The 24,356-nt window shown below is 33.9% G+C and overlaps 1 protein-coding gene across 5 annotated transcripts in view; it reads right to left on the reverse strand.

Moving 5' to 3' along the window:
- The window catches only part of stxbp5b (syntaxin binding protein 5b (tomosyn)), a 47,249-nt gene extending 24,401 nt beyond the window's left edge, over positions 1 to 22,848 (reverse strand). For 4 of the 5 annotated variants that reach the window (XM_051132930.1, XM_051132929.1, XM_051132928.1 and 1 more), the window contains exons 1-7: positions 22,364 to 22,847; positions 18,323 to 18,420; positions 3,687 to 3,768; positions 3,398 to 3,498; positions 1,869 to 2,003; positions 1,644 to 1,707; positions 1,440 to 1,523 (exon numbers count right to left, since the gene is read on the reverse strand). In XM_051132930.1, coding sequence (XP_050988887.1) covers positions 1,440 to 1,523; positions 1,644 to 1,707; positions 1,869 to 2,003; positions 3,398 to 3,498; positions 3,687 to 3,768; positions 18,323 to 18,420; positions 22,364 to 22,504 — 705 coding nt within the window. In that variant the 5' untranslated portion in view covers positions 22,505 to 22,847. Of the gene's footprint in view, positions 1 to 1,439; positions 1,524 to 1,643; positions 1,708 to 1,868; positions 2,004 to 3,397; positions 3,499 to 3,686; positions 3,769 to 18,322; positions 18,421 to 22,363 lie in introns of all 5 variants that reach the window. The other variant, XM_051132931.1, reaches the window with a different exon arrangement.
- Positions 22,849 to 24,356: the final 1,508 nt, after the last annotated feature.

The raw sequence follows: 24,356 nt of genomic DNA on the forward strand, positions 1-24,356 counted from the left end.
ATTTTTTAAATTATTATTATTAAGTACATTTTTACAGGATTCTTTGATGAAGATCCAAAGATCAGCATTTATCTGAAATAAAAAGCTTTTGTAACATTATACACTATACCATTTAAAAGCTTGGCTTCAATATATACTTTTTCTACTTTTATTTAGCAAGGATTCTTTGATTATAAAGACATTTATGATGTTACAAAAGATTTCTATGTCCGATAAATGATGTTCTTCTGAACGTTCTATTAATCAAAGAAACCTAGAAATTAATAATAATAAATGCTTAATAATAATAATAATAATAATAATAATAAATAAATGTTTACTGGAGTAATGATGCTGAAAATGTAGCTTTGATCACAGGAATAAATTACACTTTAAAATATATTCAAATAGAAAGCAGTTATTTTAAACAGTAAAAATATTTCACAATATTACTGATTTTGCTGTATTTTGGATAAAATAAATACAGGCTTGGTGAGCAGAAGAGACTTCTTAAAAAAAAAAAAAAAAAAAAATATATATATATATATATATATATATATATATAAAAATCTTACTGTCCAAAAACCTTTGACTGGTAGTGTATTATGGCACCATATACACTGTAATATTTTTATGTTGTAAGTAAAACAAAGGTTACTGGAGTATGTTTTAAAAGAAAATACTATTTCAAAATATTGTGATTATCAATATGGCTTCAAAATAATAATAGAAATTATTATTATTAACATTATTAACATTAATAGCAGTTGTAGTAATATTTTTAGTTTATTACTAAATAAAAAGAGTACCTAAATAATGTTAGTAAAATAAATAATATATGAATAATTTTATTGTACATAACACAGTTACAATATTAATATTCATGACTGTCTTCATGGCTTCATTTTCAAGCATAAAAACCAAGAAAAAATTATTTCAGCCTTTATACTTCAAAATTTCATATTTAATGTTATTTGACTTTCTTAGTAATAAATTGTAAAATTTACTATCAATTTCTGAGTAAAAATTGTTTCTGCACTTTTTTTGTCTTTTAATGTGATGTATAACTTTTAATGTGTAATTCACTGTCTTAATGATGTGAACAGCAAGTTACCACAAAAATGTCATAACTAATACTAAAATTAAACATGTAAATGGAAGGAAGGCTGGAAATGTACAGCTGTTATTGAATTTTGAAGTAATTTAATACCGCATTAAAGAGAAAACCATTCAATTATTGTTTTTTCATGATCAACCACTACTGTCAAATCTGAGTACTTGGAGTACATCCCATCTCTACTGGAGACCTTTTTCCTTCCTTTGAGGGATGTTACAAAACGAGAGTAAGTAGCTTTGCTTTAAACAATGCTCTAAGTTTGTCCTGAAATTAAAAAAAGACCTTCATTGACATTCATTTAGGATGGGAAACTGGTTCATATCCTACAACAACAAAGCCTCACCTCATCATAGCTGTACCGATAGTCAGCCTTCTTCGATTTCAAGTCCCACAGCACAACTATGCCACACTCAAAACCAATTAAAAGCTGTAAAAAAAAAAACAAAAAAAACACACAACTTTCCTGAAATGGTGCAAACGGACAGCTGAGCAATTAGAAAGTGTTCCGTGGGAAAATATTTTATCCCAAAGAGTCAAGATTTCATACTTTCCCTTCATCCATAGGGTTATCGCTGATATGAACTACAGGTCCAGGGTGAGTCTTTGAGGAACTGTCAAAGAGAAGTGAGTGTTTATGAGAAAAAAATACTTCAAAGCGGTATGCAGAGATCATGCATGATGACCTTGTGTAAATATACGGACATAAGACCTTTAATTAAATTAGAAGAAAACACAAGAGAATCACTGGAGTTCATTGTGTCTAGACACTCACAGTTCAATGGCTTTGTTCCACATGATCACATAGCCTGAGAGGGTGAAGGACTCCACATTGACGATGTGAATGTTCCCTCTTTCCGTGCCCACGTACAGCCATTTACTCTGAAATGGCAAATGGCAAAACGTGATCCTGCCAAAGACAAAGAGAGAGCTGACCTTAATCAAAGTGAAATATTCCCAGTGATTATCTCATACGATGGCGAGCATTTGACTGATTTAAGCCTCGTGACGCATTAAGGATGAAATGGCAATAACAGCAGAGTGAAATCTGGCAAAATGAATGAGTCACGGCTGATAAATCAACTGGTATTACTGTGGACGACTGTGCATTACTGCCATTGTGTGTCTTCTGAATGGGACACCAATCAAGACTATATGCATTCAAGGACACTTGAGAACATTGTCCTGCACTCTTGTCTCTGAACAAACACTCATTTGAAGCATTCATGGTCTGTTGATTAACAGAAAATGCAGAATCTCAAAAGTACACTGCTATTTAAAAAAGACAGAAACTTTGAAAGCGCAGGTAAGTCCAACTTTTGTATTTCCTGAAGAAAATGTAAATAGCGTTTGCCTGTGAAAACCATCCTGCCACAAAAGCACAGAGAGCCCTTCAAGCTTCTCTTCTGTTGACAAGTGCTTCTCATCAAGTGACGGATTATTGGTGCATGTTGTGTTTCCAAATGCATGTTAAAGCGACCCATTCTCAGTGTACATGATAAATACAGTTGAGGTCATAAGTTCACATACTGCTTGCAGAATCTGCAAAATGTTAATTATTGCACTGATGCTTCAGAGGGAAATCCAAAGCATTAAGAGCCGGGGGGTGAAAACGTTTGATTTTGAAGATAAGGGTAAATTTAGCTTGTTTTGTTTTCTGGGAAACATGTTAGCATATTTTGTAGCTTCTGAAGGGCAGTACTAAATGAAAAATATATGATGTACACATCTTCATTCTGTTCAAAAGTTTTCATCCCCCAGATCTTAATGAATTGTGTTTCTTTCTAGAGCATGAGTGAGTATTTGAACCTTCTGTAATAGGTGCATATGAGTCCCTCAGTTGTCCTCAGTGTGAAAAGATGGATCTCAAAATCATACAGACATTGTTTAATAGGGTTCAATACACAAAACTGTTGAAAAACCAAAGAATTTGTGGAACCTGGAGGATTTTTCTGAGGAACAGTTTAACTGTTCAGGACAAACAAGGGACTCATGAACAACTCTCACCCAACACCAAAAACAAAAACACAGCTGTAGATCATTCAGGTAACAACACAGTATTAAGATTCAAGCGTATGTACAATTTTGAATGGGGTCATTTTTATAAATTCAACTATTATTTTCTCTTGTGGACTTTATGAAATATATTATTCAGGTCATTACTAAATAAAAATAACATGCATTTTGTATGATCCCTCTTATTTTGGTAAAATAATTAACATTTTGCAGAATCTGCAAAGATGTATGTAAACTTTTGACCTCAAATGTAATAGTGCATTTTTTATTTGTACACAGGATGCTTACCTCTCCCGACTGAATTTAAGAGAATGAAGGATGGCTGGAAGTTTTTGCCTCAGATTCCACAAATGAATACTGTCATCTGCCAAAGCACTAACCAGCGCACCCTATGGACCAAACACAAAAACACAATAAATGACTAAAAAAAAAAAAAAAAGAGTCAGAGTTACATTTTGAACAGATTAAAAGAGTACATATTTAACCAAAAGCTACAGGCAATGTCAGGCAGAGGGATAAAGCCTAGAGAAAGTAAGAAAGAGCAAAAGACTATACAGATGATCAGAGCAAAACTCACTTCATTGACAAGAAACTCCAGCTGGATGACAGCCGATCCGCTCTCATGCTGGCAGTAACACTCCACTCCTGCTCGGCCGAATCTGTAGGCTCAGTTAAGGTATATACATCTCTGAACACTTCAGATGTGCTAAACACAGAACATAATTAAAGGGTTCATATGATGTTGCTAAAAAGAACATTATTTTGTGAATTTGGTGTAATGCAATGTGTTTATGCGGTTTGAGGTCCAAAAACACATTATTTTCCACATACTGTACATTACTGTGACATAGATATGTGGGGGCATGTTTGAATGAGCTGTTTTAGGAAGGCGTGGCTGGGTCTTAACTTTTATAAAGAATATCTCTTTGGGTTTGAGACTTTAATCTTTGCACTCCAAAGACAAAGGAAAACATGAAATTGCATCACATGACTCCTTTAAAGTGACATTTCACTCACCCTCTTCTACTGCTAAGGTTCTAGGTAGAACATCTACTGCAATTTGCAAAACTAAATGGTGATTTGTACCGCCAAACAGCAAAAAGTAAAAAACAAAAACAAACAAACAAAAAAACATAAAAATAATCACTTTGCTTTCAATTCTTTAGAAATCCAATGTTTTGTGTAAGAACTAGTTCAGTCATATTTATATTACTCTTACATGCATTTATGGCAGACAGGACTGATTATCTCATGTCAAATTTGAGAAAAACATCTTGGAGCTTTGCAGTAAAAATCATGCATAGAAAACAGCTCAGACTGTTTGACCAAGATTCTCCTTTTGTGTTTTAAAGGAGAAGTCCACTTCCAGAACAACAATTTACAAATAATTTACTCACCCCCTTGTCATCCAAGATGTTCATGTCTTTCTGTCTTCAGTCGTAAAGAAATCATGGTTTTTGAGGAAAGCAATTCAGGATTTTTCTTTGTTGGAGCCCCGATTTTGAACTTCCAAAATAAAGTTTAAATGCAGCTTCAAAGGGCTCTAAATGATTCCAGCTGAGGAAAAGGGTCTTATCTAGCGAAACGATCAGTCATTTTTTCGAAAAATAAAAATTTGTATACTTTTAAACACAAGCTTGTGTAGCACAGGCTCTGGGATGCACATTCACAAAACTACAAATCACGTCTTTCATCGTCTGTTTACTCCGGCGCAAAAAGGTAGAGTATGGCAAAAAACTCCATCTCATTTTCTCCTACAACTTCAGAATCGTCCAACATCGTTGTACCTTTTTGTTTGTAAACAGCCTTTGACTTACTTGCACTTCCTTAGCTCCGCATGACCTTTCGACGTGATTCAATAGAACGTCGTTTTGTGGACGTTCATCCCAGAGCTTGTGCTACACAAGCTTTTGTACTTAAAAAGTATACAAATTTTTATTTTCCGAGAAAATGACATATCGTTTCGCTAGATAAGACCCTTCTTCCTCGGCTGGGATCGTTTAGAGCCCTTTGAAGCTGCATTTAAACTACATTTTGGAAGTTCAAAATCGGGGCACCAATGAAGTCGATTATATGGAGAAAAATCATGAAATGCTTTCCCCAAAAATTTCTTCACAACTGAAGACAGAAAGACATGAACATGTTGAATGACAAGGGGGTGAGTAAATTATTTGTAAATTGTTGTTCTGGAAGTGGAGTTTAAGTAAGAAAGAAAAAATACAGGATGCATTATAATAGAGAGACTACAGTATATGCTCTACTGTAGGACTATTTAAATGAACTGCAAAAAGTCACAGCATCTAAAAATAGACACCTTCATATACATTTTAACATAAAAAAACAGATGTTCAGAAAATAGTCTCAACATGTTCATGTTACTTCTGAACTTCCTACAATATAAGTAAGCCACTAGGATTCGGCACTAGAGGGAATCTGTGTTCCCAGAGGCCTGTGCGTTGTATTACCGAGGGTCTTGTCCATTGACTTAACTAAACGGATTATACAAAGTCCCTAATCAGAGTCTTATGTCTTGTCTGTGAATGCTGCTTCAGCCCTCTGGAGTAATGCACTGCAAATGCTCCCATAAACCCCTTCTCCAGCAGGGCAACAACAACACTCTCAGTCAAACAGTCATTCATATTCACCAGCACTGTGTTGCATGCTTTCTATGTATATTTAGGCACAAATGCGAGTACTGTTCCATATCAGGTTGCAGATTCCAGCCTTTCATAATGGGTGAGGAAACGGTTGTGTTGTTGGATGTTTACGCTAACATGAGCTCTTTAGAATCTCTGTTAGATTGTAATATAGTTTAAACAGATACTTTACAGCTTACATTTGTAAAAATAAAAGTTCCAAAAAGAAGTTTTCACATGGGTTCATTTATCAAAGAGTTCTTAAAAGATCCATCTGAAGAACATTTTAAGAATCTAATCTTTTTTCCATGTTCCATGGATGTTGAAGTGTTTTCAAAAACCGCAGATGCCAATAAATACAATACGGGTGAGTAAAAAAAGAGGCCTTTGTGACCCAGGGGCGAAGACTATCTCGCTCTACCAATAGCCACAGATTAGAAAGCTTCAATAAAATCAAAATAAAATCACTGCAAAACAACATATGGACACTGTATGTTGTGACCTCGGGACATCTAGCACACTTCTCATGCCAGGGAATGAATGCTAAAATAGTTGACACTATAAACAGGAAATGGTTTTCTCATCCGTATTGAATCAGCGGTTTCCTGCAGCAGTGTACTAATTTCCTCTTGAGTGACTTACAACTGTGAAAACATTTATAAGACCTGAAGAGCCCTACAAGTACACAGGACCAGCTTGACGGTGTCTAATATGTTAACTCTGTGTTCTTTGGTCACACGCATCTTACTATGGCGAGCTAATGTATCTCTGTTAAACAGATTAATTATGGTAAACAACATTGGCAATACTGTGCACAGGAAAAGAGCCATTACACTGAAGATGAACTCACCTTGCTGACGTGGCGGTCTGTGAACAAGACAGCGCCAGAGAGTGCAAGAGGGCAATAAACTAAAAACAAGACAAAACTAACGGAAGTTTCATGCATTTAGTCATGTTAATATTTCACAGCTTCTTCAAGAAATACACTAGAGACTCACTGATCTAGAAATGTACAATTACTCAGCCACTATGAAACTGGGTTCAGATCTCTAACCTACCAATTTGTTCACATTTATATCCTTAAATATTACAAATTCAGTGAGTGGCATGTGCAACTTTTGCAAACGCATGCACCAGCATTTTTTTTTTTTTTTCAGAAAATCCTCTCAGTGGATTTTCAGACCATATTTAACATAAATTGCTCATAGGAATATTATTTTCAGCTTTATATTAGGTATTTAGTACAGTCATCTGCAAAAAACAAAAAACAAAAAAAAAGACTTTTGAAGGCACACAAGAAACTGTGTGCCCTTGAGAAACTATTCACATGGGAATTTTTCTGCATGCATATGCATTAAAATTTTTTGTTTTATATATACTATAACCAATTTCCTTTGTGCATCACTGCCATCTTACTATGAGGAAAACAAGAGTTTGGATGCAGATGAATTAACAGAGATCTACTTGGCAAAAATTTTCTTAGAGTAGTACCTCTAATATCAAGGCCTAATGTCCAATTTTATGCATCCTTTGTGGCGGTGGAGAAAAATGACACAAAATGAGTTAATGGCACAATACAGCTATGTGCATTGTCCTATTTGCCAAGTTGAAGGGTCTATTAAAAAGACTGTTCGAATAGTGTTCAAAATTTGGCTTTTTTTTTTTTAGAGCAGTATGTCATATTACTTTGATGCATACTTTGTGGCAGCCAAAAAAACACATTGCGAAATTGGCTGATAGCGCAATGGGTGGCATGTATTTTTATTTTTGCAAAGATCCTTCTAGAGGCTCTTTAATACGGTGCTAAGAATATTGTGAGAATAAAGCCAAATCAAATGTAATCAAATTACACACTTTCCCACACTTTTCCAAACTGCATAGGAACCCTGATCTAATGAAAGAATGACAGAAAAGGCAGTTCAGTGCTTCTTGCACTTGAAAAAAAGCCATTATTATCTGCTTCCAATATTGGCCAGCATTGATGCACCAAAATTTCGACAACTAAAAATGTAATTAAAATAGTAAATAAATAAATAAACAAACAAACAAACAAATTAATTAATAACAGTAGTGATAATAAAATATAATAAAAATAATAAAAAATATATAGTTTTAGAAGGCTTAATAATAATAAAAAGAATATATATATATATATATATATATATATATAATATATAAGAAGGCTGAAATGATTGTCCAAAACATTGATATTTAATTAGTACTTCCCTGATTGCACTGTATTTTTTTATGAATAATCTTTTTTTTTTTTTTACTTTTTTAACTGTTTTTTATGATTATTTTAATTCCTTTTATATATAAAGCACTTTGAATTACCATTGTGTATAAAATGTGCTATATAAATAAATTTTAGACTATTTCGGCATCTATTTCATGCACACAATATAGATAAGCTAAGCTAAAAAAACAAAAAAAAAAAACAAGCAAAAAGTAAACATGCCAGCAAAAATTGGTCAAAAAATTATGGTACAGTAGCAATATATAAATATTGGGGAGACTCGTTGCCAAAGAACTTTACTACGTTTAATATTTGAGCATACTTGAGTTCAGTAATCCAAATTGAATTACCAAAACATTATTTTCAGTTTCAGTTTTCAGGTAAATGCAAACTTTAATTTAATTTCGCTGCATTATTATTGGGGATAGCTTTCACCTACATTCATGTCTTGAGATGCACTGATGGAAAACCGAACAGGGATGTTTACACAGCAAGCTTGCCTTCGCCATATTTGGCAAATGGACTGAATAAATAACAGAGGGCTGTTATAAATAAGTTGCAGTGGACCACTGACTCATTATTTATTCATAACTGTAAGCATCAAGCCCTTGACCAGCCAGTTTCTCCTCAGCTTATGTTCTCTGTGGCGCTGGATCAGAGCCCAGGGTCGGACAGCAGCTCTTCACGTTCCATGGGAGCCAGAACCCAACAGAACAAACAGATCGCTGTTCGATTGTATTACTGAATATGACGATCACCACAAAACCAGTATATAACACTTTCAGGAGAGACATAGAAGCTATAGACCACTTCGTCAGATGTAAACATACTGGTCCCGATACACTTCCTGTTTCTTTTAACTTTACACAAACATCACAAAAAATACAACCAACATAACATTTGACTGGATGAAAATGTTACATTAACACCTTTAAGATGTATTTGTATATGTGAAATAAAAAAATAAATAAAAAACAAAAATACAGGAAGTGCTTCTGGACCAGTGTTGTTTACATCTAGCGAAATGGTCTAAAGAACTCAAGTTAAAAGCTGACAACAAAACCAGTCATAAGGGTCAATTTTTTGAAACTGAAAAATTACATACTGTCCCACACTTCCCACAAAAATATTTTTCCTATAACTAAATTTCTGAAATTAAAATAAAAAAAATGCATGCAAAAAACATTTTAAAAAATATGCAAAATGAACACTTCATAATGAACAAAAACAGAACAGAATGTTCCCTTTGGCTAACACTTGGGTGCATGCTGTTGCATTACTGTTATATTTACATTCACCTATACATATACATTGTGGAGAAAAAGTTAACTGACTGGCTGTGTAACATGTCAGTCAAATGTCCAATTCCTGTCTAAGTGGGTGGTCCTTGGCCAGAATACACCATACTCTGGCTTGTGAGAATAACTTAAAATAGATATCCTCTAAACACAGGCTTGAGTCTAAAGCTGGAAAAAATGATTATGTGTGCATATGTGAGGATCTGGATTCACTAAAATTAAACATTCCAGCTGGGTTTCAAACTAGGGACTTTACAATGAGTCAGTTTGGGGCCAAAACAAAAATCACTGTCCTGAAGTGCAAACCTTTGCTGATCTGTGAGTTTCCATCTGTATAACCTGGCCTAGAAAACACAAAGTTGCTCTTTGTGTATATGTTCTTTAACTTTTCCCTTAGATTATGATACAGGGCTCTACGCATACTTTTTTTAAGGAGCACTTGTGCTCCTAACGTAAAAAATTTAGGAGCAGTCAAAATTTTAGGAGCACCTTCTAATCAATAATCAAAAAATCTGATCAAAAATTTGCCTTCCCATTACAAGGTGAAATTTGACTTTGAAATTGTTTTTTTTTTTTTTAACTTTGTAACAGCGTTTTTCTAACTTCATTAAAAGTTTGTCATCTTTTATGTCAAATGTTTTTAGCTTTTTAAAATTTCTAAGTAAAACAACAGAATAAGCACAAGCAGAATAAGAATAAATCACCAATCAAATTAAATCAGTATTACCAAAATTAATTTGTTCTACAGAGGTGGCATAGAAGAACACAAAAGTGGCTTGTAGGTGCATTTTTATATGTTTAATGAGGCTCAGAGGTGGTATGAGTGCAATCAAATTCATAAATTCTTGTTGAAGATTAATGTTTTAAATATAATATTTTGAATAGGAAAATACTAAATGATTTAAATAACCAAAAAGATAATTTAAAAACGAAACTAAATCTGCCAGTAGGTGGCAGGAAGTCAATAATTTAATTACTGAATCATATCATTCATGTGATTCGTTCGAACGGCTGATTCATTCAGGAATAAAGTAAGTGACTGTCTTGATGGATGGGAAATTAAATCATTGACTCACTAGATTGGTTTAAAAATGCACGTTCATTCATAAACGAAACAGAGCTGTGTTTGAATGAAGATGCGCAGCGGCTTAGTTGTGACTTGTTTCAAACTATTTTTGACAACGAAATAGAGCAAAATCAGGCAACAGTGTTAAGTCAGACAATGCAAGTCACTTAATATTAACTTCTTGTTTATTTATCTGTTGTATTAAATCAATATCTCATTTACAACTCCCTTAAAAATCATTAAAAGCTGTCACTCATTTTAGCTCATCACGATCTCACAAAGTTCCATTTTAATCAACAAAGCTCTCTACACTGCACAATTAATCTCTTATTTACACTCCCTCTACACTTTGTTCATGAAAGGATTTGCGAGATATGTCTGTGATACATTGCTCAATGTTGCAAAAACATGTAGAAACCTACGAATCTCCCCTCAGCGCAAACACAAATATGCTGATCAGGTCAGTCGCACATGGTGCTCCTGAATATTTTTTCATTATCGCACACAGTAGTTTTCAGTCGCAAAAGCAACTGAAATGGTCGTGCTGTAGAGCCGTGATACCTCAAAAGTAATAATAAAATGTAAAAACCTACTATAGTACAAGCATCTAGGCAGAATTGTATTAAAACAATCTAAGGCAGTACAAAAATAATCACTCCGACTTGTTTCATTCTTTTGATTTTGGGTCAGAATATGACCTGGATTTGTTCTCAACAGGCTTCATGGGATTTATCCTAAAAGGATTTCCAACTAATATTCAGTATGTACATGCAACTCAGGTATATGTGCTCTAAGGTGCAAATTAACACAGCTCTGCAACATTTCAACTGGGAAATCCACACAAAAGTTTTAGTTTCTAAAGCATCATATTGCCGACCACAATGGGTGACTCACTTCAAACAACAGGGGCTTCCGCTGAGAACAAACAGCCGTGCAATCTGATAAGGGTGCTGTCATACTATATGCCTTAATAATACAGGCCTCAAGTGCAAAAGATTACAATGCAGCTAAAGCGGACAGGCTTGTCAACGTTCTCTGCAATCGCTGACATTTGTTCCTGGGAACTGAACAGTGCCAACAAGGCAGTAAAGCAGCTCTCAAAAGAGAGAACAAGGAGGAAACAAGCAAAGCAGAGAGGAGATGTGAATGAAGACGAGATGAAGTGGAAGGTGAGGACTACACAGAAAGAAGACTATCCAGAGGTCCAGAAACCATTAAAGCTTTACACATATGCCGGTTCAGCACAGCACGGGGTTGTACATCTTTAATAAAACTGCCATCTGAGCATAATTAAAATTCTGTCTCTCTGGCCAAGAGCTGCTTGATTAGTTCATTAAATGAGACTCAAATATATCTAATACAAAACACCATCTATTAACTAGGAAAAGAGGCTCATCATGACAAGATTCTTGGCCTAAAATCTTGTCAGAAAGTTGGTAAAGTTGAAAGGTTATATATGCCTTAGAGTAAGAAAGACAGACAATAGATAATGGCATTGCTAGGTTTTGCTAGGGTGAGTTAGTCCTGTCGCAAATTGCAATTATTGATTTTTTTCATCTGATCGTGGTTATTTGATCTTATTCCAATTATGTTAAATCCTATTTTGACATTTAAAAATGAAAAAGAGAGATCTGAGCATTTAAAGAAATGCCATTAAATACACAAGTAGTAAACATAGAGGGGAAAAAATACAGAAAAAATATATTATTTCATTTAGTAACAATTCCAAGTGAAAAAAGCGTGTACAAAGTGACGAACTGAACAGAAAGCAATAATTAAATCACAATTATTAGTATGACAATTAATTGTCAGCACAATATTGCTGATAGGCAGTTGCTAGGGCATAGCTAAGCAATACTATATTATAGATAAAGACAGAGAGATACATAATGGCATTGTTAGGGAGCTCTTAAGGTGCTCTGAACGGTTGCTAGGACACTGCTTGATAGATATTAAAAATATTAATATCTAATATCCTCCAATCTACAGCAAAATCTGCCGTGCTTCTTCGACATGCTTCTGCAAACAGACATGCACATACCGCATTAATGACAAGCTCTTTGTGCAATACAAAAAAATAAAAATAAACATGTAATTATAAAGCTATTTGACTCCACGGCTTGTACTCTCCCTTCCTCATCCAAGCCAAACTGGAGCCATTAGTAGGTTTCAAAGTGATAATGTCAAGATCTGTCCAAACAAGATTAAGAACAGTAATCAAACAGGCCCTGGGTGCCTTAAACAAACTCTGGAGCAGTCTCAAATGGCCGTTATTTAAAGCACTTGGAGTTGGATGCTGCCAACAGCAGCCTACGAGAGCAGCAGAGAGGAGAGGGTCATAGATCACGAGGCAATCAACACTGAAACACCACTGATGATACTAAAAATAGCACTAATCAATTCAATTTGTACCACGCTAAAGCCTAATAAAAAATTCTTCAAGCATGAATTGTAAAGCGCCACTGGCTACGTAAATAAGCAAGGTGAGAACTGAAGATGTTATCAGTTTTCAGCACACATTTCCTCCTCTTGGTGAGATCTGGGTGGCACTTCCTCATTCAGATGTTTCTTAATCCACAAACCAAACTGGTTTGATTAACTGTTATATATTATGTTATATATTAACCTGTTAACCGTCTGCATCCTGCTAGCAGGATGCTTGACATTTTTTATTGCCTTTTCCCCCATCACGTAGTTTAGTAATCATTCTAATTTAGATATCATTTAAACAATCTAAAATCATCCTGTAAAAACTATTTTGTAATCAAACATTGTGAAATGGTACTTTAAAACCTTTTAGCAGGCTCCTCCTCCTAGTGGGTGGTGTCAAGGAGAACAAAACATTATCAAAGGAGTAAAAATATTTAATAAACAAACATGAATGATGGATGTTTACATCCCGTGCAAGTTTGAAATGATTCCTTTCTACAAGTCAACTGATTTGAGATTTCATTTACAGTAGTGATGGCCGCTTTTGAAACACTGCTTCATGAAGCTTCGAAACCTATGCAAATCATTTTTGTTTCGAAAACAGTGGTTCGGAGCGCAAATCAAAAAGCCAAAGTCACGTGATTTCGGTAAACAAGGCTTTGTTACGTCATTTGAAATTTCAATGGTTTGCCGATGAGGGGCAATTTCTGTGAACCTGTGAATCATGCGAGTTCACTCAGATTGTCCCCCAGCGACGAACCATTGAACCATCCTCTATGGTTTTTACCTAATCCGAGCTCAGTTTTATCCATTTGTAGACATTTTCAACAAGACATTTGTGTAATCAAAAGGTTGAGTAGTAGTTAAAGGAGTACTATTATGCTTTTACAAAGTCTTGATTTTGTTTTGGGGTGTACTAGAACTAGTTTGGTGGTTGGCATTTTTTTAACATAATTTACATTATTACAATACATTTCTCCCAGCCTGGCACAAACGGCTCGATTAGTTCCGGGTTTAATAAAGGCCCACCTTTTTAAAAAATGAAATGTGTTGTTATTGGTTAGCTGTCCCACTACGTTATGATTGGCGAACAGCTTAGACGGTGTTTCAGTACTGTCACACCCCTTGTCAAAGCAAGTTCCATGTACAACTGTTAGCGCAAGCTAGATTAAAGTGATTCTTATGTTTTAAATATGGATATTTTTCTTACAAAAATGCATCAATTCGCTACAGGAGGCCTTTACTGACCCACTTTTTATTATGGATCGATGCACATTATTGGACTTGTTTTGGACTGATAAACACCCGTCTACGCCATTCTAAAGCTTGGGAGTGCCAGGATAAATTTTAATATAACTACGATTGCATTCGTCTGAAAGAAGGAAGTCATATACACCTAGGATGCATGGAGGGTGAGTAAATAATACGCTACAGTAGTGTGGGTCCTATCGTCAGGCTGCGAGATCGCCAATACATGATATTATGCTTGTGTTTATACTCCCTGCGCTGCGGCTCGTTGAAGCTGCTCTCCGCGCTGCATCGCTAAAGTTAGGCTAATCCCCTACCAAGTCCCTACCCTATTCCCAAAGATACACAATGCTCTCCTTAAACATACAAAACACGCCCTGCAAATTAATAATAATCATTTACAAAACGCACATTATACAGACACTTCATATTTAATGGTATTTTATTATTTTGATTGCATTTAATATATTATACTTTCAAGAAGGCATTTGCATTTGGTTTGGAAGTGCTGTTTTTTGCATGTTTTGGCATGAGTTCTTGTTGCATTTACACAGTTTTGACCAGCATGTGGTGTTTCGAGAGCTTTGAAACAGTGAATCATTTTGCAAAGCAATTGGTTCAATTGATTCGAAGCTTCCAAAAGGTTTGTTTCGAACATCACTACTTTACAGTATGTCTGCAGCACAAACATGCAGGATGAGTAACAAATCAAGCAGAAATAGCACATTTAATGTACTCTTTGGCACATTAGATGATGTTGCTAAAAATAGCATTAATCAATTAAACTTCTATCATGCTAAAGCCTAATGAAAAAGTAGTTACATGCCTTACAAATACATGTAGTCTAGTGTAGATCTAGTGTATCTAATGTACTCTTTAGGTCAGAATGTTATCAAGTCACATGCTTTTTAACTCTACATTCCTCTTTTTTGACCTTACATCACCTTATGCAGCACTCGTCTTCAGTGAGACGGCAGTGAAAGAAGAAAGGATGAAAGAAAGTTGCATTCTCAAAGAACAGGAGGCAACTTCCTCATCTGGTAAACCACAGTGGTTTGTGGTGTTTCTATACAGAAATGCAAAGAAGGGCTTCCTATTTCAACTGACGATGCAAAAATGTGATGTTCTCAGGTTTTTCAAGTTTTTGTGGGTTAAACAGAAGATTCTGATTTCTTGGTTTAAACATGTATCGTAAAGAAACACATTAGTGTTTCTTAAACACTTTCATTGGCAGTGATTGATTAAGCTTTCAAGTCTTTACCATGCATAAAACTTTATCAGATCACAGTGCATAATCAGAACAAAAAGCATTCAACAATCAATTCGTAAATTATTCATGCATAAAACCTCACAAACGTTTGCTCCTTAGCACTGTAATTTGGAAAAACATTACCAAGCAGCGTCGAGACTGCATATTAAGCGCTTTAACCGTTTTCATGCCGCCAAGAATCTTGAACAAACTGCTAGTATTTATTATCAACCCAAGACAGCTGAAACTCCTCCAAACTCCTCAACATCCTGCAAGGTGTCTATATGAACACACACAGATACAGACACAAGAGACCAATCATGTAAAATTAGATATTTACTGTTAGTAAACACCTCATTGAGTTTGTGTCAGCTATGCTGGAGGCAATGACGCAAATCGATACACCATGTCTTTTGATAAATAGCCCAATCGACTGAATGACAGTAAGCCCATCAGCTCTTGCTGCACATTAACACATCCAGGCAACAGCTGAGCAAGAGGAGTCAGCCAATCAACTCAACTCTCCACCACAGAGAACACTGACCTGGTGGGTGGCTTGTGACTTTCCACAAGGACAAAATGCCACTGATACAATGAAGTTACAGACGACCTACTGCACACCATTACAAAAGCATAAGAGAGGGGCACTCCCACAATCAAGATTAAAATCTGACAACAAGAAGTCAGTCTGGCCTTCAACCACGCAACCTTTTTTGGTATGGACGGCCGTTATAACTAAAATCATGTGTCATGGTGTATTTCACAAGAGAGATGATAGCATGAAATATTTTTGAGAAGCAGACATGCATTGTGACATTCAAATATTTTTTTATAATAAATTAGTATTAAATCATAACTCTATTTCTGAAAAAATAAAATACTTCATATGGGCCTATTAATTTTTTGTAAATTTTGTAATGTTTTGAAATCAATTGTTTAGACTTGCTTTTGATTGTTAACATTTCATTAAACTGTTAAAATGGATTATGGAATTTTAGTTACATTTTATACCTTTCATTATTTAGATAAATTAAACACACTTTTTGATTACTTAAATTTAATTTAACAATAAAAATAAAATCCCAAAAACTAGAAAAGTAAATAGAAAAAATAAAATTTAGAATAAAAAAAATAACAGAATATGGGAAAAAATGTTGAAATTATTTATTTACTTTTAAAATGTTTTTTTTTTTTTTTTTTTTTTTTTGGACAAACTATTTAACAAATGTGACCCATAAGTAGCACAGGTATATTTGTAGCAACAGCCAACAATACAAACGTATGAGTCAAAATGATTGATTTTTCTTTTATGCCAAAAATCCTTAGGATATTAAGTAAAGATCATGTTCCATGAAGATATTTTCTAAATTTCCTACCGTAAATATATCAACACTTATTTTTTGATTAGTAATATACATTCATTTTGCTCCCTCATATTCCAGATTTTCAAATAGTTGTATCTTGGTCAAATATTGCCCTATCCTAACAAACCATACATCAATGAAAAGTTTATTTATGTAGCTTTCAGATGATGTATAATTCTCAATTTCAAAAAATTGACCCTTATGACTGGTTTTGTGGTCCAGGGTCACAAAATTATTGTTCGCCTTTTGATTACACAAATGTAATTTAAATCAGACGAAAAAATTTAAATGGAAAAAGCAATTTCACAGGGCCCTAATTTTTTTTTTAACTTGTATTAAATTGTTGCTAAATTGTAGAAATCTCATTACTTCAATTAATTAGACATGCTTTTTGATTGATGTAATTATTACATTTTTTTTTTAATATTTACATATTTATTTATTATTTATTTACTTATTTATTTGTTTCCGTGCATGTAACAATTGTTTTCAGTAACTATTTACAGATTGTAAAAAAAGATGATTTATTTCACATACAGCACAGATTTTTTAAATATGAAGGGTTTGTTTTATTTTCTTTTAGTTTTTTGTATTGTGAAGTTTTTGTGAAAACCATAATAAAATAACATTAGAAAATATACAAAATATTTTACCATTGGACAGTATAGAGCACCTAGCTCTACTCTGTAGCCATGTTTCTTTTGACAGAAACAATGACATGGTGTACATCTGAACATAAAAACACTCAGAAATAAGCTGGAGCAGCTTGGATGAGTGTGTGTGGCTCTAACAGACGTGCCCAGCAGGACCAGCGATGTTTCCAGCACGTGCGAGGTGGCTTTCTGGCAGATAGTCGGCAGCACCAATGATGAGACGAGCTCTGCAACATATGGCAGTGGAGCTGCTCATGCCACAGTGGAGATATCATTAATGAGCGCAGCTCCTCTAGGAATAAAGACCCTGCTTCTAGGAAATGTGCCTCTGAAATGAGGCTGCTCGTATACATGACTCTGTGAGAAACGGGCTCCTTTGATTTCCACCGCCTGGAATCAACTGACCTTCTCACTGATGACAGAGCATATAGTACATGAAAGCATTAGTTTTGAAATGCTCAGAAATACAACAATTTCTGCCATTTTTTAAAAGCAACAAGCCACATAGTTTTACCACAGTTAATATATATTTAAAAAAGATATTAGACATCAGCATTATATCAGCCACCCTGCCTTAGATATTGGCATCAACATCAGTTACTGAGCAACACATATCAGTCGATCAATAATACTAGGCATGTTGATTTGCTAATGCTAATTTTTCCACAAGCCTCGGTGACTTTCCTTTAGTTTTTCATGTTACTTGAGTCAGTAGCTCGTATGATGCTTCTCTAGGGTAAATATTCATATCTCCTGGGGGAACAGCGTGACTCTTAGAAGCTGATTTGCCAGAGGATGTTGTTACTTGTATTTTGCAACTTACATAATCATGTGTTTGTGTGGAGGTTAGTAAAAAAGAGCCACACATGATTTGAACAAGTCAATTATTTTGTGCAACGCGACTTCCAACACAGAAGGGTGGGAGGACTGCCTTTGTTTAAATATACACAAACAACACGACCGCATCTGACACTTATTTTTCCCCAGGTAAATCAGGCTGGGTATGTTGCCAGCTCTTCAAATAAAAGGATACAGTCTCAGGGCTCCACTTTGTGTGCCAATAGCCAGAATTTTCTGCACAGGATCAAAAGCCATGGAAGAGGGTTGATAGGGAAAGCCATGTCGCACTGTCTGTGAAGCAGAAGATGATTTGCATTAAACTACAACCATGACAATAGTGTTCTAAAAAGGCACAGTTCACCCAAAAATGGAAATTGTTACTCGCATTTTGATCAAAACGTGTTTTAACCACCAATTGCACTATATTCTAAGTCTTCTGAAGCCAAAACATCACTTCATATGAGGAAATGACAGAAATGTAAGTAATGATTTGCTGATAATAATGTCTGTAAAAATGGAGAATTTTCAGGTTTTTTTTTTTTTTTTAGGAAATAACCAATATTTTAATCTGTCCCTCATACAAAGTAGGGTTATTATGCTTAACTAAAACTAAAACTATATAAAAAAAAAAAACATTTCATATAAGCAGTAATACATATTTTAAAAAGAACTCCAATTAATTAAAAAACATACAGACACAAAAAAAAAAACAAAAACATATTAAATCTAGTCAAATAAAGTAATAAAAATACTAAAACATGCTAAACCAAATTAATAAAACATACTAGACTAAATTACTAAAATATACTAAAACTAAAATAAAAACTGAAAATATATAAATAAAAAAACATACAGAAATAATATCCATTTCAAAATATTAGCAAAAACTATGATAGTCTATCAATGATACTAAAATAAAACTGATAGAAAGATAACATATTTCCTCAGAAGATTAGAAATATTAAGCATGTTTAACATGCTTTTTTGGAGCTTCATAGACAAGTTCTTGCAAGCATAAAATAAACAAAAACTGTCTATTTGTGTTCCATGGAAATACTCCATGAGGGTCATTTATTAACAAAGACATTTTTCATTTTTTACGAGCTCAATTTTTTCTTTTTTACGCAGGAAACATGATTCCATGTCAATCATTTATGGCAAAAGAACGTGTGAACGACCCGAGCGAAGAAAACATGATGCTGGTTAAACATTGCATATGCGGAAACATCCTTCGGTCGGTGCGTATTCACAATATACTTTAACATTTGATAAGTCAACATACATGAGGTGAATTGATGGTCCTTGCACATAAAACCAAAACAAAAATGTGGAGGAGCACAAACAAGTTATAACATTTCATGAAAACACAAATTATTTGAAGTTCGCAAGGCCTCTCTGCCTATTAGTGGCTTTAGTAATTACGTGGGGGCCGGGGATTCCAATTACGATTTAATTCGATAGAAATTAAAACGGATATTAAAAGATGAGCTTCAGACCACAGGATACTGAGAAGCTGAAGTTGCCAGCTGACTAACATCTGAATTACAGTGGTGGTACCATAGTACAGTGATGACATCAAATGACACCATGGTACTGAATGATTACCATATTCATGTGCTCTGGTATTAAAAGGAATTTTTTTATTACTTTTTTTGTTTAGTGAGACTAACTGCTCACTCTGTGGGTAAATATTTGAGCAACACTAGGTTATTGTGGTCATTTTCCAGGGACAGTCCCGGGTTTTCGCTGTTCTGTTACCAGATACGGCCACATTTAACATCCCACAAATATATACAATGTAATAAAAAGCCCAACCAATACCGCATTTGTGTAGCGATTACGACTATATATGCAGAAAGCACATATCTAAATAATATGCCTAATTATAGAAATAGTAACGATCCATTCTAAAAGCACAAACATAACATCAAAAACTTTTAAAAGTTGTAATTACTGCATAAAGTAGATTCAGATAAATAGTTTTAGTTATCAGATGTTCTCTTATTTTATTTTTGTGAAATATTTTGTGGTTTTCTTAAGTCATCATTTTGTTCTAATATTGTTTTGAATGGTTATCATTAGGGATGCACCGATACCGATACTGGTATCGGTATCGGGCCCGATACTGAGCTCCTACTCGTACTCGTACTCGTTAAAATGCCCCGATACCAAACGCCGATACCACATCATGTGACAAGTGTGTATGCAGGCAAAGAAATACCGACAACAAAACAACAGACAGCAGAATGGAGTCATTAGAGATTAAGGATGTCTACGAAGTATATGTATGCAAGTAATATAATGTTAAACATTCAGTATTAAGCTTGTATAACTGCTGCGCGTCAGCTGATAGACAAAGCACGCAGATTGGATTGAAATGCGCGGCGGCCAAGATGTGCGGGCTTGTCGAGTTAATATCCTGCCTTGACATCACTGGAAAGTTTGTAGTTCGGTGAGATATGTCAAAAACAATTGAAGTAAATCAATGCACAAGTTATTTAACGGTATAGAGAGAGAGGGAGTGAGAGACAGAGCGCGAGACAGAGAAAGAGAGAGAGCGCGCGCTGTTGCGTGATCTTTATTGATGTTCGCATATTTAGCACACGCATCTTTTGGATTAAAACAAATTTGTAAGCTTAAAAAAATATATATATGGGGCATTCGTTATAAACATCATTTATTTTCAACCTTAAGTAAACACGACTGTCCGGCGAAAGTGAAACTATAGCAGCCTGTGTGAAATGCAATAGGCAGTACTGTACTTGCGCATGTTTTGCTTGCTTCACGAGTGTTTCTGCATTATTTGAGTCGCTTTGGATTATAGCACAAATAGCAGCATATTTCAGATGAAAAAACGCTACTTATATTTCTGAAAATATCAGAGTTAGGAGATTCATAATGAATGGTTCGCATGATTACAGTATTGAGCTGCTGCAATGGAGCAGTTTAATGCTATTAAATTGAAGATGATATACCACAGAGCAAGAAAAAAAAAAAACAGTGAAAGTAACAAAACACATTTTAATGGCCATAATTAAGTGTAAAAATAAAAATAACTAAGGGATATATAGTCAACCCAAAAATTATTCAGACAGCAGATATACACCATCTTTTGATCATTTTTGATATATGTATTTTTTTTACTAGTGGGTGCAGGACACAGTTTATGGTAATGTGATCTAAATAAATTTTGGTTTGACTGTATCTATTTGATAAATGAAGTTGACCAATTAACATTATACATATTCTTTTAGTTTCTGTACCCTATATTTTACAAATCTACCAGTAAATTTTAAAATATCGGTATCGGTACTTGGAATCGGCAAGTACCAAAAATAAAAGTATCGGTATCGGGCGAGTACTGGAAAAAGTGGTATCAGTGCATCCCTAGTTATCATTGTTTAGAAGGTCAGTTTGAACCACAAACATCATAATAACAAAAACATTCAATGTTAAAAATGCATTATAGATAGATTGAAGATATAATTCAGCCCTAATAATAACAAAAACATTCAATGTTAAAAATGCATTATAGATAGATTGAAGATATAATTCACCCAAAAACGAATTGTCAAAATGAATCATTTTGTAAAGGAACTCATACATGTTTGGAATACATGATGACAGACTTTTAATTTTGGGGATGCACTATCCCTTTAGTGATATTTTGATCACTTGCTATAGGAAATAGGCCTACTTTCACTTTTAAACTTACTTATCTCAGAGATAAACAAATACAATTTTACACAGTCATCGAACTGGATCAAAAAACATCCGTTCACACTAGCAAAGGAGCCGTTTTGTTCTACAATCTGAATTAAACTGCTAAACAAAACATTAGCACAGGTATTTCTTGACAGACAAGACTGGCACGCCTTGAAGTATAACAGAATGAGTCTGTCATTGTACCTCATACTAACTTGAATCAGTTCCGCTCGTTCCAAAAAAGTAATTTGGCCGTTAAATGAATTCGTATTTAAATAACCGCCACCGATTCGTCAACCGTCAGCTCGGACGTCACACGAGCGATTAATCTCGTGAACCTACCCCCGGGTGATTATTCAAGCCGGTGATGGTTAAAACCGACTCTGAGGTGATTTAACCGAGTTGGCGACCGCTTTTATAAACGTTCTCCGGCGCATTAGAATATTGAGGCGAGTTGGCGCCACTCACTCACCTCCACACTCCCTCCCTCACCCCCCACCCCATATGAGATCACAGTAACTAATCCCACCTTGCAGAGCTGGAAATGCTCTGACTGCAGGGTCTCCTGAATCATGTCATTCTCCCTGTTTCCCGACTGAGGGGACGCGGCAGCGGCGGAGGAGGAAGAGGACACCGCAGTCAACACCTTCCTGATATTAAACTTCTTCATATTGCCTCCAGCAAATGCGAAACGAATACAAAATCAGCATCAACAGAGCGAGCATAAACAGAAGGTGGCGAAGACTGCCACACAAGCGCACTGTTGTTGTATTCGTCCTGATGTCTCACATGTCAGCCAGTGTTGTCATCCCGTCTCTGTCATAATCCCACGCTCATTTCCTAAACACGGCCGCCGGATCGAATGTCACTTCTTTTTCATTTTAATCGCGACACGGGCAGCGTAATCCAGTTAGATTTGGCCAATCTCGCTGTGTTCCGTTCCCTCCCCTCGGCTGGTTCCCCCCACTGCTAACGCGGAAACGCAGAGCGCTGCAATCACCGCGACGAGTCTGCGCTGTCGAGGCGACACCCGGATGTGCGGGAGAAACACCGCTGCGGTGCACTGACTCAGGATCAGCGCGCGTGGCCTCTGCCAGTTATCTATAATAACCTTCAGGAAAGTCAACAGTTCCAACATTAGATGATGATTATGATGACGATGAGGGCAATCAACCAACCCTGATGGCTTTCATCGGTTTTATTTTATCACACTCTTGTAATAATGCAATTACACTGAATCAGTTTAAATAAATAAATGATCATATATTTAAAATTATTTAATATTATTTATTATTTAATTATATTTTAATTATTATTATATTAGAATTATAATAAAACTATTATTATTATTACTGTTGTTAATAATTATAAAAGACGATATATATATGAAAGTATTAATATAGAATGCCATATAATAATAGTATTATTAAAATAATACTATTAATTAATTTTAATTATTCTAATTGCGTTATAATTATATAAATAAGATCATTAAATAAAAAAACAGTTTGTTTATAATTAAAAAGTAGTAAGTTAAACTATATATAAAGTACATATAATTAGTATTAATTTAATTACTTAAATATATAATTCATATAATATTATCATATTTAATATTGATATTTAAAAAGGAATTTTAATTAGTTTAATTAATCTTTTGTGTTTAACGTAACACTTTATTTTAATTGTCCATGAATTTTTTTATAGAACAGAATTAAATATAAAAATAATAAGACATTATAATTAAACGGTAAGTAAATAATACAATTAAATGTTATATTATCAAAACAATATTTAAAAAAAAATAGTATTTAATTATATTTACATGTATTATTATTACTACCCAACAATATACTATATAATTATTAATTATTATATTTTAATTATTAATTTTTTTATAATTTTATTTAAATGTATTTATTTGATTAAATTTATTATTATATGATATAATAACACTATTATTGTTGTTTTTGGTTAATAATAATTATAAAACACGTCATTAAAATACTATTTTTAACATTATTTTAAAAAATATTTTCTAATAATATAATACAATGAACGTTTAAAAAAAACTTTTTAGCCAACTATATTTGTTATATTTAATTTAATCATATAATAATAACAATAATAAGAAGAAAATATTAATATAGAATGCCATATAATAATAGTATGTATTCAAATAATACTATTTAATTCATTCAAATTATTATAATTACGTTATAATTATATAAATAATAATAAGACAAAATGTTATTATCAAAACAATATTTTAAAAAATAAAACTATTTAATTATATTTATATTTATTATTATTATTACTACCTAACACTATTTAGTAAAGTAATACTATTTAATTGTTTAATTTATTAATAATTGTATTTATTAAAATGTATTTATTTGATAATATTTTAATTATTATTATTATATTAACACTGTTGTTGTTAATAATTATAAAAGATATGTAATTAAAAAACATTTTTAGCATTATTAAAAATATTTTTAAATTATTTTATTTTTTATTAT

The sequence above is a fragment of the Labeo rohita genome, chromosome 17 (genome assembly GCF_022985175.1).
Source record: "Labeo rohita strain BAU-BD-2019 chromosome 17, IGBB_LRoh.1.0, whole genome shotgun sequence".
Lineage (NCBI taxonomy): Eukaryota > Metazoa > Chordata > Actinopteri > Cypriniformes > Cyprinidae > Labeo > Labeo rohita.